Source organism: Babylonia areolata, chromosome 33 (assembly GCF_041734735.1).
Source record: "Babylonia areolata isolate BAREFJ2019XMU chromosome 33, ASM4173473v1, whole genome shotgun sequence".
Classification (NCBI taxonomy): Eukaryota; Metazoa; Mollusca; class Gastropoda; order Neogastropoda; family Buccinidae; genus Babylonia; species Babylonia areolata.
In genome coordinates this window covers 9453621-9473620 of record NC_134908.1, presented here as the reverse complement: position 1 = coordinate 9473620, position 20000 = coordinate 9453621, and the positions used below count along the sequence as shown (strand labels likewise).

Sequence of the window (20000 nt, the reverse complement as noted above, 5' to 3'; positions counted from 1 at the left end):
TCTCTGTCCTCCCCCCTCTCTATCTCCCCTCTCTCTTCCCCTCTCTCTTCCTCGCTCTCTCCTCTCTGTCCTCCCTCTCTCTCTCCTCTCTCTTCCTCTCTATCCCCTCTCTCTTCCTCTCTCTCTCCTCTCTCTCCCCTCTCTCTTCCTCTCTCTCCCCTCTAGCTCTCTCTTCCTCTCTCTTTCATTCCTCTCTCCCCTCTCTCTCCCCTCTCTCTTCCTCTCTCTTCCCTCTCTCTTCCTCTCTCTCTTCCTCTCTCTCCCCTCTCTCTTCCTCTCTCTTCCCTCTCCCTTCCTCTCCCTTCCTCTCTCTCTCTCCTCTCTGTCTTCCCTTTCTCTCCTCACTCTCCTCTCTGTCTCTCTCTGTTCACTCGGGGCTGTGGCCTGATTGTGAATAAACCATTCCAGTTCTCTCTCTCTCTACCATCTCTCTCCTCTCTTCCCCCCCCTCTCTCTCCTCTCTCTTTGTCCTCTCCCCCCCCCTCTCTCTGTCCTATCTCTCTCCCTCAATGTCTCTCTTTATCATTTCTCTCCTATCTTCCCCTCCCCCATTCCCACCCTCTCTTTTTCTCTCTCGCTCTGTCTGTTGGTCTGCCATTTCTGTCTGTCTCTCTGTACTGATGATCAGACGTGGTAAGATCTACACTACAGTTTTAGTACAGTACAGTACAGTACAGTACAGTACAGTACAGTACAGTACAGTGCAATACAGTCTAGTGCAATGTAGCGCAGTGCAGTTCAATGCAGTGCAGTACAGTATGCTACAATGCGATATATTCCTATGCATTGCAGCACAGTACAACACAGTATAGTGCAATACAGTGTGATACGTTGCAACACATTATAGCACAGCGTATTGCAATACGGTATAGTGCAGTACAGCACAGTACAGCGCAGTGCTGTGTAACCCAGTACAGTGCGAAAAAGCGGGGTTAAGTACGGTACATTGAAATACAACATAGTACAGTGCAATGTTGTACGGTACAGTGCAATACAGTATAGTCAAATACAGTACTTTACAGTAGAATGTGGTACAATGCACTACAGTACCTTACAATACAGTGCATTACAATATATTACAGTACAGTACAGTACAGTTCATGCAGTATTATTATTTTTATAGCGATGAATCTTGTGCAGAGACAAATCAAAGCGCTTTCGCACCAGTCATTCACACGCATGCATAACTCTAAAACTGGAAGAAACTGAAGGCAAGGAAGAGGCATGGAAGGGAGGCTATGTTGGGAAGAGGTGGGTTTTAGAGCTGAGTGCGGAGACCTGATGAAGAGAAAGAGGTAGTTCATTCCAATTGCAAAGTCCAGAGACAGAGAAAGAACGGCAGCCAACAGTCGAGTGTTTGAATCTGGGTATGCATAAACAGAGTGGATCCGAAGCCGATCGTAGAGAGAGAGCGAGATGGAGTGTAGAGGTGAAGGCAGCCACAGAGATAGGAAGTGGCAGATTTGTGAATATATTTATAACATAGAGTGCTGATCTTGCACTTTATTCTGTGTGAGACAGGTAGCCAGCGGAGATGTTGCGAAAGAGGAGTGATGTGCTTCTGAGGACGAGTCGGGCAGCAGAGTTTTGTATGCGCTGAAGGGACTGAATGGTTGAAGCAGGCAAACCAGACAACAGAGAGTTACAGTAGTCAAGGCGAGAGAGAATGAGAGAAACAACAAGTCTAGATGTTGCGTCAGTGGACAGATATTTCCGGACGGGACTGATGCGCCGCAATTGACATTAGCAGGATTAACATGTCTGACTGATAAATATTTGCATGGACAGTGTGTTGTCAAGGACAACAGTAGAGTGCAGTACAGTATAATACAGTAGAATGCAGTACAATGCAGTACAATACCGTACAGTACAGTACAATGCAGTGCAGTACAGTACAGTACACAGCAACAAAGGACAGTACATTACAGTAAAGTGCGATAAGATAATTGTGTACTATGTCAGTACATAACGAGATATCTGTAAAATGTGTGTGGCTGTGTGTGTGTGTGTGTGTGTGTGTGTGTGTGTGTGTGTGTGTGTGAAGTGTGTGTGTGTGTGTGTGTGTGTGTGTGTGTGTGTGTGTGTCTGTGTGTATGTCTGTGTGCCTGTGTGCATGTCTGTCTGTAAATGTGTGCGCGCGTTTTGCGTGTATGTGTATGTTTGTGTGTTCACGTGTGTATGTATGTGTATGCGCGCGCGCACACACACACACACACATATATATATATATGTGTGTGTGTGTGTGTGTGTGTGTGTGTGTGTGCTTGTATGTGTGCGTGCGTGCGTGCGCGTTTTTTGTGTGTGTATATGTGTGAGTGTTAGGGAGAGTGACAGAGAGAGTTTGTGTGCGTGTGCGTGAGAGAGAGAGAGAGAGAGAGAGAGAGAGAGAGAGAGAGAGAGAGTTAGTTCGTCAGCGTTTGTGCGTGCGCACGCGCGCCTGCACGTATGTGTGTGTGTGTGTGTGTGTGTGTGTGTGTGTGTGTGTGTGTGTGTGTGTGTGTGTGTGTGTGTGTGTGACATTGCGTTCGAGTTTGTGGTTCTTTATGATAATGATAATAATAATAATAATAATAATAATGACATAACGATAGCAACACTTATGAGAATGAGATAAAGAAGAAGAAGAATAGGTATAATAACATTGATGATAATGATAATAATATTTTCATTATATAATAATAATAATGATAATCATCATCATCATCATCATCATCATCATCATCACAATCACTATCACAATCACTAACCATCAACACTACTGTCTTCGATCCACAGCGAAGAAAGACAAGAAGCAGAAGAAGAAAGAGAAAGAGGAAGAAGAAGAGTTCTTCCACCGCACGGAAGACAGAGGTAGGGAGAGGGACGACGAGGAGGAGGAGGGGGAAGGGGCGAGCACCCCGAGAGGCGGGGAGCAAGAACGACAACTCTCTGCCCGCTCCCCCCGCGTGGAGGTCAACGGAACTGGACGGCAGGTGAGAGAGAGAGAGAGAGAGAGAGAGAGAGAGAGAGAGAGAGAGAGAACACTGAACTGTTTAATGTCATCAGCTGAAAAGCTCTACTGACATAGTAGGTACTAATCATAACAAAATGGTGCAGAGAGAGAGAGAGAAAGAGAGAGAGGAGAAGTGGGAGAGAGAGGGAGGGGAGAGGAGAGAGAGAGGGAGATATAGAGATAAGAAATAGTGATAGGGAGAGAGAGAAAGAGAGCGAGCGGGGGAAGACAGAGAGAGAGAGGGGGGGGGGAGGCGAGAGACAGGGTGAGGGAGAGAGAGAGGGGATAGAGAGAGGTAGAGAGAGATTGGGAGGGGGTTGGGTGTGGGGGGGGGGGGGTTGTAGAGGAGAGGAGAGAGAGAGACAGAGAGAAATAGGGAGAGGGTACACAGAGAGAGGGGGGAGAGAGAGAGGAGAGAGAAAGAAGGGGGAGAGAGAGAGGGGGGGGAGAGAGAGGGGGGAGGGAGAGAGGGGGGAAGAGAGAAGGGGGACGGAGAGAGAGAGGGAGGGAGAGAAAGAGGGGGAAAGAGAGAGAGAGAGAGAGGGATGGAGGGGGAAAGAAAGAGTGTGTGTGTGAGACAGAGAGAGAGAAAGAGACACACACACACACACACACACACACACACACACACACACACAGAATAACAATAAACACATAGATACACATGCACCGACAGACACATGTACATGCACGTGTATTATTGTGATGATGATAACGATGATGATGATGATTTTTACTACTACTACGACGACTACTACTACTACTACTAGTACTTGAACGATCATCCTCATCATTATTATGATTGCTGTCATTATTATTATCATTGTTGTTGTTGTTGTTTTTGTTATCATTATTGTTATTATTGTTGTTATTATTATTGTTGTTGTAGTAGTAACAACAACAACGACGACGACGATGACAACAACAACAATAATAATAATAATGATGATAATGATGATGATTAATAAAAAAAAAAAAATATATATAAATTATTATTATTATCATTATTATTATTATTGTCATCATCATCATCGTTATCATTATTATTATTATTATTATTATTATCATTATTATTATTATTATTGTTGTTGTTGTTGTTATCATTATTGTTATTATCGTTATCATTATTATCATACCATACATTTTTTGCTTCCAGATTGACGACTATTCATCTGATGAAGAGGAAGAGGAGAAGAATAAGGTGGTTTCTGTGGAAGGTAAATGAAATGTGTTTTTTTTTTTCATGTTTATTTATTGTTTGTCCTTCGTTTTTAAAAAGTGAAAATATGAAGGAAAACCTGATTGTGGGAGAGAGAGAGAGAGAGCTTAGAGAGAGAGAGAGAGAGAGAGAGAGAGGGGAAGGGAGAGAGAGAAAGGGGGAGAGAGGGGGGGAGAGAGGGAGAGAGGGGGGGGAGAGAGGGAGAGAGAGGGAGAGAGAGAGAGGGGAGAGAGAGAGAGAGAGAGGGAGAGAGACAGAGAGAGAGGGAGAGAGAGAGAGAGCGTGTGTGCGTGTATGTTAGTGTATGAATGTGCTTGCATGTGCGTGTATATTTTGTGTGTGTGTGTGTGTGTGTGTGTGTGTGTGTGTGTGTGTGTGTGTGCACGCGTGCGTATACATTTGTGGGTTTATATATGTGTATGTGTGTTTGTACGTGTATGCGTGTGTATGAGCGCGTGTGTGGCCTATGCCCATATTAGGTTTTGTGCACAATATGGAGCAACAAACAAAACAAAGAACAGTATCAACCAAGGAAAACACATCCATACTTCCCCAATATAAAACATTCAACAATGCAAAAAAAAACCCACAAAAAACAAACAACAAACAACAACAACCAAAATCAATCAAACAAAGAAAAAACATTCCAAAGTACAAAAACATACCTTCTTCTTCTTCGTTGGTGGGCTGCAACTCCCACTGTTCACTCGTATGTAAAACGAGTGGGCTTTTACTGTGTATGACCAATTTTACCCCTGCCGTGTAGGCAGCCATACTCCGTTTTCGGGGGGGATACAAAACATACCCAACACCCCCCCAAAAAAATTGATTCTGTCCACAGACGAGGACGCAGACGCAGACGCAGCAGACAACACGCCGATCAGGTCCCACCGACGTTCCTCGGCCTCCTCGGCGTCATCCTCAATGACCGAACAAAGCAGCGGGAAGAGCCCGCGACGGGGCGAGGACCCGGCGATCATCAGCGTGGACCGTTTGGACCGGGAGGAAAAACAGGAGGAGGAGGCCCGAAAAGACAGGGCACGCCGCCACGATCTCCGTCGCAAAGAGGAACACGCCCTCCTCCAGCGACAACAGTCGGAGAGGGAGGAGCGAAAAAAAGCCGAAGAAGCTCGCCGGCAAGAAGACGCCTTGCGACAACAGCGGCGCGACGAGGAGAGACGTCAGCGCGACGAGCAGAGACGCCAGGAAGCGGAGAAGGAGCGACGGCGCAGGGAGGAGGAGGAAGAGAAGCGCCACGCGGAAGCACAGGCGGAGCAAGACGACCCGGAAGCGCGCGAACAGAAGCGGACGGTGGCCCAGAAACTCCGCGACGAGCAGATCAGAGAGGAGCAGCGCCGGCGAGAGGAGACCCGCCGGAAAGAAGAGGAGGAGCGGGAGGCGAGGTGGAAGGAACAGGAGTCCCAGCGCGAGGTGAAACGCCGAGCGGAGGCGGAGGAGCGGGCGATAAGGCGGCAGGAGGAAGGATCGTCCAGCGCGCGCTCCGAAACCTCCACGGGGCGGAGCACGGCCGAGCCTTCTTCCGCTGAGCCGTCTTCCGCGGAGAGCACCCCCCGTCGTGCTCCCGCCCCGGCCCCTCAACTGACCGTGCAGGAGGAAGCCGACCCCCCAAGACCCTCCTCCCCCTTTCCCACTGCGGCAGTCTACGAACCTCGCCCACGTCGGCTGAGAGAGCCGCAGGAAGACAGCGCTCCGCCGCGTGCCTCTTCCCCGCTGCCCCCCGCCGCCGTTTACGAAGACCGGCGCCGGGAACGACGGCGTGAACGGGAACCGTCCCCGGCTAGAGCCGTCTCCCCGCTCCCCGCTCCAGCCACGTACGAAGCCCGTAAGAAATCACGGAGAGCTGAGGAGGAGGCGAAACAAGAGGAAGAAGAAAAAGAAGCCCATGTAGCGAAGTCGTCCGCCGCTCACGCCGTGCCCACCATCAACCTGGAAGCTGTGTCTTCGGAAGCTGAGGACAAGGGAGAGCAGCCACTCACCGGAAGGAGCAGCACGACTGACGTCACCAACACCGTCACCTCTGACGACAGCGATCGCGATGACGGAGACCTGACGTCACAGGCCTCACTGGAATCAGTCCACGAGGCCTCTCAGGGCAGAGCAGAACGCGTTCCCGACTCCCAATGGATCTCGTCACCACAATACAGCGACGATGAGGAACTGCGTGGACTCCACGCTAAGCAGGCAGACGACGGCGGCGACACTAACGACCAGAAGAAACGTCAGCTGCTGTATTCGGAGGACGCCGCTTCCGATGACAATTCCGCACCAGTACGGAAAGCCGCCGCGGGACAAGGCCGCTCCGAAGGTATGCAGTTTTGATTGCTTCGTCAATGTGACTGTTGTTCTGCATGCACCGTCATTGAGGGATGCTTGAAAGCATGCTTTTATTATTATTATTATTTTATTTTATTTATTTTCTTTGTCCAGTGGTTGTTCTTTGTTTTTTTCTTTTTTGTTGTTTTACGCCCCCCCCCCTCCTCCTCAACCCCTCCTCTCCCCCCACTGCTTTGACATTTTATGTTCATGTCTGCTTTTCAAGCAAATGTACCCTATGTTGAGTATTGTTTCTTTCTTTTAAAAAGAAAAAAAGAAAAGAATTCTAAATCAATTTTTGTGTGCCTGAAAACCCAGCAGCTCCCTTTTTGGTTCCATTTGCTTGATGTGTTTTTCCTTTTTACCCTTTGTAAATTTTCACAACTGTAAGATTGTATTGTATTGTATTGTATTGTATTGTGTTACTCTTTTTTTTTGTCACAACAGATTTCTCTGTGTGAAAATTAGGGCTGCTCTCCCCAGGGAGAGCGTGTGACTACACTACAGCGCCAACCTTTCTTCTTCTTTTGTATTTTTTTCTGCCTGCAATTTTATTTGTCTTCATATTGAAGTTGATTTTTCTACAGAATTTTTCCAGGAACAACCCTTTTGTTGCCGTGGGTTCTTTTAAGTGCGCTACATGCATGCTGCACACGGGACATCGGTTTATCGTCTCATCGGAATGACTCGCGTCCAGATCATCACTCAAGGTCTAGTGGAAGGGGAGAAAATAATGGCGAGGGCCGGTGTGTGATTCGAACTAGTGTGCTCAGGTTCTCTCGCTTCCTAGGTTGAAGCGTTACCTCTAGGCCATCACGTGCTGGGGCTGCGTGATATACAGAACTCTCCCCCCTCTCCCTCCTCGCCCCCTATATATATATATATATATATATATATATATATATATATATATATATATATATATATAATTATATGTCTGGCATAAAATCAGGAGAGAAAAAATTCCCTCAGGTATCAGCCGAACCCAACACGCACACCTTGATAATATTTGCACTGGTAAACGAAATCAAATCGAGAGTTCGTCAAGAGTTGGACCGAAGGCATATTGTGTTAAAAAACAACAAAAAACAAAACAAAAAAAACCCCCAAAAAAACACACACACACATTATATTTCGGCAGCAGGCCTTCGATCATAGTGTCGACAAGAGTTGCGCCCCTTCTCCACCTCTCTCCCAGGTTTGACTGGAAAAATCAAACGAAGTCGTCTTGGACATTCCGATTCGGATGTAAACCGAGGTTCCGTGTAGTGCAGCATGCACGTGGCGCACTGAAAAAAAGAAACTCAAAAGAGTTGTCCTCTGGCAAAATTCTGAAGAAGAAATCTTACTCTGGGGCCGTATTCAAAAGAACATCGTGCCTGAGGGTAAATGTGTACCTGCGGGTAATCTGCCTGAGGCAAGGCAAACTGCCCGAGGGTAAGCAACATCCAGTATTCATGAACACAGGAGTCTACCCGCGTGTCTACAAACTCAAAGGCAATTTACCCTGACTACCTGCCAATGGTGACTGCCCACGAAGCAGAGGTAAACATGGCGGATCCTTTTGCAGAATTTTTGTTATCTTTTTTTAAAGGGAAAACAGGCGTGCTTTACGGATAGCACGTGTTTTGCGAATTCTCTCGACAATGTTCCAAGCTGTGGTGCAATGAGAAGTGAACCTGACAGCATGCACAGACGGGAATCAGCGGGATTTTAAAAAAAAGAAAAAGACAATGGGTCAGCTGTCTGAGCAACTCCATGTGTCTTGAATACGAAGAAAAACTTATCCTTCAAGGTAAACTGTACCCGCATGTCCCAACCATGTCAAACATGACTTGCCTGAAGGCAAAATGAATTTGTCTTGAATACGGCCCCAGGTAGGAAGACAAATTAATGTATATGCATGCACTCAAGGCCTGACTCAGCGCGGTTTGATCATGATGCTGTTCAGGCATCTGCCTGAAGAAGCATGTTATTGCATGTTATTGTGTGTTGTTTTTTTCCCCAGTAACTCTCCAGAAGTGAACTTTTCGTTTTAGTCTCTCTTTACGGCTGTTTATGTATATTCCTCTACACATCCCTCTCACCTTCCTCACCACAAAACTTTGCGGATTATGGTTGTCACAAGTTGACATCTCTCTCTCTCTCTCTTTGTCTCTGTCTCTCTCTTTGTCTCTCTGTCTCTTTCTGTTTCTGTCTGTCTCTGTCTCTCTCCCCACGCCTCACCACTCCCCCTTTTTGCCTCCCCCCCTCTCTCTCATGCACACTAATATATATATATATATATATATATATGTGTGTGTGTGTGTGTGTGTGTGTGTGTGTGTGTGTGACAATAAACAGAAACTGTAAACCATGTCAACTGACTTTATTTATAGCTGTCTCAGTCCCGTTTCGTTCAATTTTGTTCATTTCAGGGAAATTATATGAACAGTGTTTCCCAGTCTTTTAATTAGTTGCTTATTTGTTTTGTTGTTGTTGTTTTGATTTGTTTTGTTTTGTTTTTTCGAGTACAAACTACATGGCATTTTTGGTCAAGAGGCGAGTCCCTCTAACATTGTTATTTATTTCTGTTTGAATTATTTTTGAAGGAGCTTGTCTATCTTTCTTTCCTGCCTTCTTTCTTTCTTTCTTTCTTTCTTCCTGTCTGTCTTCCTGACCCCCTTCATGTTATTACCAAATCTAGAAACCAGGGTTGGTTGCATGAGCGGTTTGCGAAGCGTTGTTAAGAAATTTCTTAAGTCTGTGGAATTGGCGTAGTGGACTTGAAGAAAGCAAACTTCTTAAAGCTAGGCTAACTAGCACTGCTTAGCATACGAAAGAAAACACAGAACGTTGAGCAAAATTAGCTTTGCTAAGATGGCTGAATCATGAAAATTCTTTATGCCAAGCAAAGCTTAGCTGTGCTAAGATCACTGAATCATGAAAATTCTGTATGCTAAGCAAACGTTGCACTGCTAAATCTAAATCATGAAAAATCTTTATGCTAAGAAAACTTAGCCCTGCTAATATCACTGACTTACGAACATTCTTTACATTAAGCAAGCTTAGTAGTGCTAAGATCACTAATTCATGAAAATCCTTTTCGCTAAGCAAACTTTGCTCTGCTTAGATCACAGAATCATGAAAATTATCTACGCTAAGCAAACTTAGCACTGCTAAGATCCCTGACCAATGAAAATTCATTACACAAAGCAAACATAGCACTGGCAAGATCGCTGACTCTTGAAAATTCTTAACGGTAAGTAAGCTTAGCGCTAGTAAGATCGTTGGCTCCGGAAATCATTTCTGAACACTAAGCGCACTGAACGCGCTGACAAGGTCGCTGACATAAGAACAATTCTTAACGATGAGCAAACTCAGCGCTGGTAGATCGCTTGTGCAATCCAGGTGTTGGTTGTGTTGGATTTGATTCTCTCTCTCTCTCTCTCTCTCTCTCTCTCTCTCTCTCTCTCTCTATATATATATATGTGTGTGTGTGTGTGTGTTTCATGTTTCATTAATTTTTTTCTTTTTTAATACCTTTCTGGGGACAGTAGCTGATTGTTGATCTCATGTCTTCTCTCTCTCTCTCTGTCTCTCTCTGTGTCTTTGTCTCTGTCTGTCTGTCTCTCTGTCTCTGTTTGTCTGTCTGTCTTACTGTCTGTCTCTGTTTGTCTCTGTCTCTCTTGAATCTCTTCGAAGCTTGAATCTCTCCCTTCCTCCCTCCCTCTGTCTGTCTGTCTGTCTCTCTCTCTCTCTTTCTTTTCTTCTCCCTCCCTCCCTCTCCCCCCTCTCTCTCTCGCCCTCATCCATTGTATATCTGACTGGGTTTGGGAACACCATGACAAAGGCTTTGTGTGACACTGCACATTCTTTGTAACTAACAGTCGGTATGTATGTATGTATGTATGTATGATGTATGTATGTTTATGTATAGTTATGTATATTTCTTTGACCCGCATTTGAAGAGCTGTAACGAAATGTGTGTAGCTATTGTTCTGATGGAGTTGTATCGTTATTTTTTTCTCTGCCTGCTTGAATTTTTGATGTATTGTTATTGTTATTATTATTATTATTATTATTATTATTGCCTGCGTGAATTTTTGGTGTGTTGTTGTTGTTGTTGTTATTATTATTATTGTTGTTGTTGTTGTTGTTATCATCATCATCATCATCATTATTATATGGTTGTTGTTGTTGTTATCATCATCATCATCATCATTATTATATGGTTGTTGTTGTTATCATTTATTATTATTATTATTATATTGTTATTATTATTGTTATTATTATTATTGTTGTTGTTGTTGTTGTTATTTTTATTATTATCATTACTATTATTGTTGTTGTTGATATTATATATATATATATATATATATATATATATATATATAGAGAGAGAGAGAGAGAGAGAGAGAGAGAGAGAGTTTTTGTTTGTTTTTTTTACATCAAAGTTGAATCTGTCCATAACCATTTTTCAAATTCTGCTGCTGTTTCTCGTTTCTGATTTCTCTTTGAGGGGGCGCAGAATGGTTCAGTCTTGTCCACGGCGTGCTTTATTCGTATGTGATATTGAAATTCATTGCCTTTTTAAATTTGAAAAAAAAAAGATATAAATTCTCCTGTTTATTTGGATTAACTCTTTCATCGCCAGTCAATTTAGAGTGCAAAATTTCCTTTTACGACAACCACAGAAAAGACGGTGTCTACTCTAAGAATAGCTGTGATGTGTAGAAAATTGGGCCTATCCTACCACTGAAAATTAAGAGCATTATGTTCATAGACAACAGACACATGATCTGGTTGCATTTCAGTGGCATGGGTACTCTAAAACTGGCTGGTGCTGACATGCGACACTGGCAGTGAAAGGGTTAAAAATGATAAGCACGAACGTGTTTCGAGGTAAAAAAAACAAAACAAAAACAAACAACAACAACCCAAAACAACAACAACAACAAAAACATCCTACAATTCTTCTATGATTCTCAGCACCTGTGGTTAGAATTTGGGAAACGATGTCATGATTATTGTCGTTGTCTTCCACCACTGTCCCTCCCCCTCCCTCCCCCCCACCGCCGCTCCCCCCCTCCCCCTAACCCCTTCCCCCCCTCTCCCTCCCACCCCCCAATCCTCCCTCAAAGAAACTGTGTTTCTTTCTCGCTGGGTATATTGTGTGTGATATCTTTTTTGTTGTTGTTGCTTTTCTTTTTACTACTATTACGACTACTAATGATAATCACGTAGCATTTATTTCTTTTTTTAAATTCATTTTGTAAGTAATAAATGATGATAATTTGTATTTGTATATTCTCTTTTTATCACAACAGATTTCTCTGTGTGTAATTCGGGCTGCTCTCCCCAGGGAGAGCGCGTCGCTACACTGACAGCGCCACCCATTTTTTTTTTTAAATATTTTTTTCCTGCGTGCAGTTTTACTTGTTTTTCCTATCGAAGTGGATTTTTCTACAGAATTTTGCCAGGAACAACCCTTTTGTTGCCGTGGGTTCTTTTACGTGCGCTAGGTGCATGCTGCATACGGGACCACGGTTTGTCGTCTCATCCGAATGACTAGCGTCCAGACCACCACTCAGGGTCTAGTGGAGGAGGGGCTTGGAAGAGGGGGGGCTGGGGGTGGGGGGTGGGGGGGGGGGGGCATATCGGCGGCGCTCAGATTCTCTCGCTTCCTAGACCTCTAGGCTATCACTCCACTTACATATAACTGAAAGAAAATAACACATAGGAATCGATTAAGCAGAGTTCACTTTTTGATTCATAGAAATAGTCATAGAACATGTTCTACCAGGACAAAAGGGGGGGGGGGGGGTGACAGAAGAGGATGAATTATAATCGAAATGTGAGGTACTGGAATAGTTTCACAGTACCCACTAAAGAATCTCCCAGCATGTACATTTTCAACAGTTTGTCGTGTCTGTCGTTTGATATTGAAAAAAAAGAAAGAAGAGAGAGAGAAAAAGACCTCTGATACTTCATCTCTCGTGTTTGGTTCTGCATCACTGAAGTTTTATTCCCGTGATCTCCTTCTCGCTTCCGTTCTCTTGGACAAATGATTAATTCCGATTCAAAGAGTTTATCTCAATCATCAGTGAATGTTCTCGTGTTTAATTTATTTATTTTAATTTTATTTTATTTTTCACTTATGATATCTAAATGATTTTACACTCACGTTTTTATCCGTTTCCTCCCCACTTTTATTTCCACTGCAGTATTTCCACATCACGATATTGTGGTCAGACAGAGTCTCTAAATCACGAATGCTTGAATAAAGCTGAATTAATTATGAAAAGGAAAAAAAAAAAATGTCTCTGCGAAGTTTTACGGTAAAGAGGCAGCTAAGTTCCCCCCCTACCCACCCCCCTCGCCACCGATGCCAAAGAATCTATACCCTAAACTCTTCTGTTTGTGCTGGGGAGGGTACACTCCAATCCTGTCTTGAAAGTCTGCGCGAAGTCCTGAAACAATGTCTTGTCTGGCTGAATGAAGTTCATTGATGTTATGTCCGTTATTGTTTTGTCTGTGTATGGTACCGTCAGGACTCTGTATAACAGAAATTTTGATTGGCTGTTATCGAAACTGAAATTGATACTGTTGTATCATTGGTTGTAATCATAGCCCCTGTGATTGGCTTTTGTATGTGCGACAGAAATGTGATTATCTGTTATGGGGGAACTGTCAAAATTGATGCTCTCAAAAGCAATGAAAATATGCTGCTTGTTCATCAATGGCAGTAAATAATCTTTTATTGTAAAATATTTTTTGAAAAAATGCTGCGTTCTTGAAACAAGCTACCAGCATTTATCAGTTGTACGTAACTATTATGGATGGTTGTTAGTCGACACGAAAATAGATTTCCTCTCCATAGCGTTTGGGTTAGAACGTCATAGGTCAGCCATTGTCGTTGCTGCTTTCCTGTGAATGGTTAGCATTTTGTGAACTGAGGTCTGATTGGTTGTCAGTGACCCTGCTGTCGTTTTTGATTGGCTGTCATGAAACCCGAGGTTTTTTTTTTATTGTTTGTTTTATAGTTGCCTCAAAGCGATTGGTTTGTAGGCCCTAATCTTTGATCATATATATGTATATATAATGTATGAATCTGCATGCCTGTTCACCTGAGCACAGACTTGCAGTAGGTATTAACGTGGCGATAGCCTTGAGATGGCCTTAGTGGTCGGCGAGGCTTTAAGTACCATAATTTGATTTGATTTGACCTGAGCACAGATATGAAAGTGTTTGAAATACAACAACATCTAATGACACGTTTGTGGGCAGTTTTTATCTATGCCGTAGCTTCTAATCTGGTTAATTTGCCCCTCCAGATAACTTTTAACCCAGGCCATTTATCAGCGAGTGGAGACACCATAACATTATCATTACTATTATGACTATTAGTAGTAGTAGTTGTAGTAGTAGTAGTAGTATTGTTGTTGTTGTTGTTATATTCCAGTGACAGAATCTCCAACCTTTGCATTCTAAGAGCTTGTCTGTGATCTGGTTGTTCAGCAATGCCAAAAGTTTTGTTGGTTTTTTTTTTTTTTTTTTTTTTTTTCGGAAGTAAGATCTGATATTTATTGTTGCTCCCATGTTGATTAGGTCTCAGTTTTGACGGAACTTGTATGCTGAGCATTTTTAACCCCTTGACTGCTAAAAATTGGTTATATAAAAAAAAGAAAAAAAGAGAGAGAGAAAAAAACAAAACAAAACAACCCAATGTGACATTAGTTGTAACTTCACCTCCATCCTTTCTGTATTAATTCTTTATTGATGTAATTGATTTTGCCGATCAAATTTGATGTAATCCCAAGAGGAAGAATTCGAAACACAGAATGGTGACTGACACCTTGACCTGTCCTCTGAACCTTATCTCAGTGAGGTGACAGCCTTTCACTGACGAGCAAACTCGTCGACAGTGGTCAAGGGGTTAATATACACTTTTTTTTCTCCATTTTCTCTTGCTGAACTGTCCATCAGTGTTTGCTTAGGAAGTCTGTGATATTGTTTTTCTTTTGTTGTTGTTGTTCATACCTGACATTAACTGCAGAGCTGTACATGGTATTTTTCCAATTCTTTAAAAAAAAAATTTTTTTTTAACTGGTTCGTGAATATTGATTAACCACTGAGCATTTATGGTGGCTGGTTTGGAAAGAGATTTGTGTTAGCTGTGTTTGTGTTTAGCCAGCTTTGGATGTATCAAACAAGTGTTTGTCTTAAGCTCACGAAAACAAACAAACAAACAAACAAACTTTGTGATTGTTACAAACAAACTGAAATAGAAAGACAGGCTGACTGTCCGTCTGTCTGTCTGTCTGTCCGTGTGTCCGTCTGTTTGTATGCCTATCTTTCTGTTGATCTCCTACTTTCTGTTTATCAGCTTCGTTATTATCGTATGGTTATCTTTCAATGATTATCCATGTGCACTGTATGAGACGATGTGAATACATCTGTTTCAGTTTTTTGTAAATACGTCTGGGTTGTTTTTTTTTTTTGTGTGTGTGTTTTAGAATGTACGTGACTTTTACGTTTCAGCCCTTCTTGTCGTTTGTCAGAATTGGTTAAAAGTACTAATAAACTACTTAATCAGCATCTTACGTTAGCCCACATAACCAAACTGTACTCTTTTGTATTCTTTTTTGGGTTGTTGTTTTTTCTCTACCCACTCAAGGATTATGTTTACTGGTTGCACTATGTATCTGTAATTTTTCATTTTTTATTTTATTTTATTTTATTTTATTTATTCATTTATTTATTTGTTTATTTATTTATTTTTTTAGCCCCAGCAGTTCAATTATAACAGTTAACTGATAAATAAAACTTCTGTCTGTAACCGAAAAGAACTGATTGTGTTTCTGTCTGAAAGGTTTATGTTGGAAGCTCAGACTCTGAATCCAAGTAACGTAGCTTCAGAACTTAGTGTGGGTTTGGTGCTGAAGAGGATTTCGTGGTTTTTTTGTTTGTTTGTTTTTTTTTTTTTGGGTTTTTTTCCATCACATAGTTCTGTTGTTGTAGGCTCTGTCTGCCCACATTACGCTGCAAACAAAACAAAAAGAAAGTTGAGGCATTTCAAGGTTGTAAAACTTCCTGTGGACTTACGAGAACTTGTTATTCTTCTTACTCTCTCTCTCTCTCTGTTTCTCTCTCTCTGTTTCTCTACTCTCTCTCTCTGTCTCTCTCTCTCTCTTCGTCTCCGTCTCTGTTTCTCTCTTTATCTCTCCCCCGCCCCTCTCCCCACCTCCCGTCTCTCTCTTCCCCTCTCCTTTCCCCCCTCTCTCTCTCTTTCCCTCTCTCTCCCCCTCTTTCCTCTCTCTCTTTCCCCCTCTCTCTTTCCCTCTCTCTCCTCTCTCTCTTTCCCTCTCTCTCTTCCCCCCTCTCTCTCTCTTTCCCCCTCTCTCTTTCCCTCTCTCTCCTCTCTCTCTTTCCCTCTCTCTCTTCCCCCCTTTCTCTCTCTTCCCCCTCTCTCTTTCCCTCTCTTCTCTCTCTCTCACCCCACTGTCTCTTCCCCCCCTCTCTCTTCTCCCCCTTCTCTCTCTCTTCCCCCTCTCTCTCTTCTCTCTCTCTCTTCCCCACTGTCTCTCTCTCTTCTCCCCCCCTCTTTCTCTTTCCCACTCTCTCTCTCTCTTCTCTCTCTCCCCCTCTCTCTCTTCTCTCCCCCCTCTCTCTCCCCCCGCTCTCTCTCTCCCCCCTCTCTCTCTGTCTTTTTTTCGGTATATGTTCTCTTCGCAGCCCGCCTTGTCTTTCATTGATGTCAATGCGCTTCTCAATCTATCTGTGATTATAGAAAGTATCACCCAGGCTGGTACCCCACATAACAACACAGTTACCTGCGCCATGTTGGGTGTTAGTTTCAGTTTCACTTTCTCAAGCAGGCGTCACTGCGTTCGGACAAATCCATATACGCTACACCACATCTGCTAGACACGCAGATGCCTGACCAGCAGCATAACCCATCGCGCTTAGTCAGGCCTTGAGTGCATGCTTATATATTTATGTACGTATCAGAGTGGATTTCTTCTTCAGAATTTTTTTTGCCAGAGGAAAACATTCTCGTTGCCATGGGTTCTTTTTCAGTGCGCCAAGTGCGTGCTGCACAACACGGGACCTCGGTTTATCGTCTCATGCGAATGACTAGGCGCTCAGTTGGATTTTCCAGTCAAACGTGGGAGAAAGGGCGAGAGCGGGATTCGAACCCACACCCTCACGGACTCCCTGTATTGGCAGCTGAGCGTCTTAACCATTCTGCCACCTTCCTTCCATTTGGTTGTTAGAATTGATTGATTGATTGATTGATTGATATGGATATTTATATATAGCGCCTATCCTCGGTCGGAGACCAAGCTCTAAGCGCTTTACACACACGGAGTCATTTACACAACAGGCTGCCTACCTGGGTAGAGCCGACTGACGGCTGCCATTGGGCGCTCATCATTCGTTTCCTGTGTCATTCAAGCATATTTCAGGCACGCACACCTTCACACTGAGACAAACATGTAACATGTAACACTGTACGTGCATGACCGTTTTATTTATTTACCCCGCCATGTAGGCAGCCATACTCCGTTTTCGGGGGTGTGCATGCTGGGTATGTTCTTGTTTCCATAACCCACCGAACGCTGACATGGATTACAGGATCTTCAACATGCGTATTTGATCTTCTGCTTGCCGTATACACACGAAGGGGGTTCAGGCACCGGCAGGTCTGCACAAATGTTGACTTGGGAGATCGGAAAAATCTCCACCCTTTACCCACCAGGCGCCGTTTCCGAGATTCGAGCCCGAGACACCTAATATCGCACCGGATCAGAAAAGAAGCAGTCTCTTTGACCATTGACATAAGAAGTCGTTGCACTACCTTATGGGAACTTTCGGTCATACTTTGTGTTAATTTCCTAGCTTGTTAACTTTTTTACACTCATTTGCTTTCAATTGCGTGAAAAAGATTTTTTTTTTTTTTTTTTTTTTTTTTTTTTTAAGGAGGAGGAAGGTGGTGAAATGGTTATAACACTTATCTGCCAACAGAGTGTCCGTGAGGGTCTGGGTTCGAATCACAGTCTCGCCCTTTCTACCAAGTTTGCGACTTGGAATATCAAAACTCAGCGTGTAGTCATTCGGATGAGTGATGGCCTAGAGGTAACGCGTCCGCCTAGGAAGCGAGAGAATCTGAGCGCGCACTGGTTCGAATCACGGCTCAGCCGCTGATATTTTCTCCCCCCCCCCCCACCCTCCACTAGACTTTGAGTGGTGGTCTGGAAGCTTAGTCATTCGGATGAGACGATAAACCGAGGTCCCATGTTCAGCATGCACTTAGCGCACTTAAAAGAACCCACGGCAACAAAAGGCTTGTTCCTGGCAAAATTATGTAGAAACAATCCACTTCGATAGGAAAAACAAATAAAACTGCACGCATGGAGAAAAAAAAAAGAAAAAAGGGTGGCGTTGTAGTGTAGCGACGCGCTCTCTCTCGGGAGAGCAGCCCGAATTTCACACAGAGAAATCTGTTGTGATAAAAAGAGAAATACAAATACAAATACAAATGAGGCGATAAACTGAGGTCCCGTGTTTTGCAGCACGCACGCACGCACACACGCACTTTGCGCGCGCTGGAAAAAGTAACATAGTTTGACGGGAGTGTTGTCTTCTGGCCAAATTATGCAGACGAAACCCACGCTGACCTGTACACAAGTACGCGTTTTGCACTCAAGGCCTGACTAAGCGCGTCAGGTTACTACTTGAGCAGATGTGGTGTAGCGTATATGGATTTTTTCCGACTGCAGTGATGCCTAGCACCTCCATGAGAAACTGAGACTGAACTGGGAGTTGTGTCTCTGTCTCTGTCTCTGTCTCTCTCACACACACACACACACACACACGCACACACACACACACACACTCATTCGCTCACACACACTCGCACACACACGCGCGCACACACACACACACGCACACATACACACGCACGCACGCACGCACGCACACACGCACGCACGCACGCACGCGTCCCACCCACCCCCCACATGCACACACACACACACACACACACACGCACGCAAACGGACACTCACACACACGCTATTGTTTAAAATCACAATTGTGTTTAGACGTTAAACAAGAGAGAGGGAGAGAGAGAGAGAGAGAGAAGACTTGTGACATAACCAGCTATTAACCACAATAGGAAAGGAAAAGAAAACAGTGCGAAACATTGCAAATACTCTTTTTGGGTCTTCAAGTTATTCATAACCCCATTCCATCTCTCCCCCCACCCCACCCCCACCCCTCACTCTCTCTGTCTCTGTCTCCCTCTCTCTCTGGAAAGGAAAAGAAAATTGTGCGAAATATTGCAAATACTCTTTTTGGGTCTTCAAGTTATTCATAACTCCATTTCCTCTCTCTCTCTCTCTCCACCCCTCACTCTCTCTGTCTCTGTCTCTCTCTCTCTATATATATATGTATATATATTTTTTTTTGACAGTCTCAAATTTTGTGATTGGAGCACAGAGTAACGATATAACAATTGAAGACTCCCCCACTGCCTCCCCCCCTCCCCCCCAAGCAACCCCCCCTCCCCACACACACCCAGAGTTGTCGTTACTTGGATTCTGCTGTCTGTGATTCCTGTTGCACGCGTATATATATATATATATATATATATATATATATATATATATATATATATATATATATATGTGTGTGTGTGTGTGTGTGTGTGTGTGCGTGCGTGCGTGTGTGTGTGTGTGTGTGCGTGCGTGCGTGCGTGTGTGTGTGTGTGTGTGTGTGCGTGCGTGTGTGTGCGCGTATGTACTGTGTGTGTGTGTGTGTGTGTGCGTGAGTGCGTGCGTGCGTGCGTGTGTGTGTGTGTGTGTGTGCATTAAGCATTATAAGTCCTCATCAGAATTAGCGAATGACGAAAGCATAGTACTATACAACACACTGAGCCAAATAAAATGATTTGGTTTTTTTTTTTTAAGTCAGGAAAGAAAACCAATGGCATGCATAAGCAAAAGGCCGCAACAAAATCAGCCAGTGGTGAACCCGGAAATAATATTTGCTGTTCATATCTTACAGCGATATTCTTTGATAAATCAGATCTGTAATTAATCAACACACACACACACACACACACACACACACACACACACACACATATATATATATATATATATATATATATTATATATGCATATATATATATCTATATATCTATAAAGTTAATCCCATTGGCGTTTTGTATCTACACAATTCCCATCCCAAGTGACATCCCTCAATGTTTCAGATACGTGATGGAAAACATCTCTCTCTCTCCTAATGGCGCTTATATCTACATAGTTCCCATCTTATAGCGATAACCCTCAATAATAATATATCTCCATCTTGTAGCGATAACCCTCAGTAATGACATATCTCCATCTTATAGCGATAACCCTCAATAATGATATATCTCCATCTTATAGCGATAACCCTCAATAA

General features: G+C 43.6%; 1 protein-coding gene across 4 annotated transcripts in view; it reads left to right on the top strand.

The window, feature by feature from the left end:
- The window catches only part of LOC143277146 (uncharacterized), a 106296-nt gene that overhangs the window by 59995 nt on the left and 26301 nt on the right, over positions 1 to 20000 (top strand). For all 4 annotated transcript variants that reach the window (XM_076581891.1, XM_076581889.1, XM_076581890.1 and 1 more), the window contains 3 exons: positions 2776 to 2972; positions 4149 to 4209; positions 5053 to 6537. In XM_076581891.1, the coding sequence (XP_076438006.1) occupies positions 2776 to 2972; positions 4149 to 4209; positions 5053 to 6537 (1743 nt within the window). The remainder of the gene's footprint in view (positions 1 to 2775; positions 2973 to 4148; positions 4210 to 5052; positions 6538 to 20000) is intronic.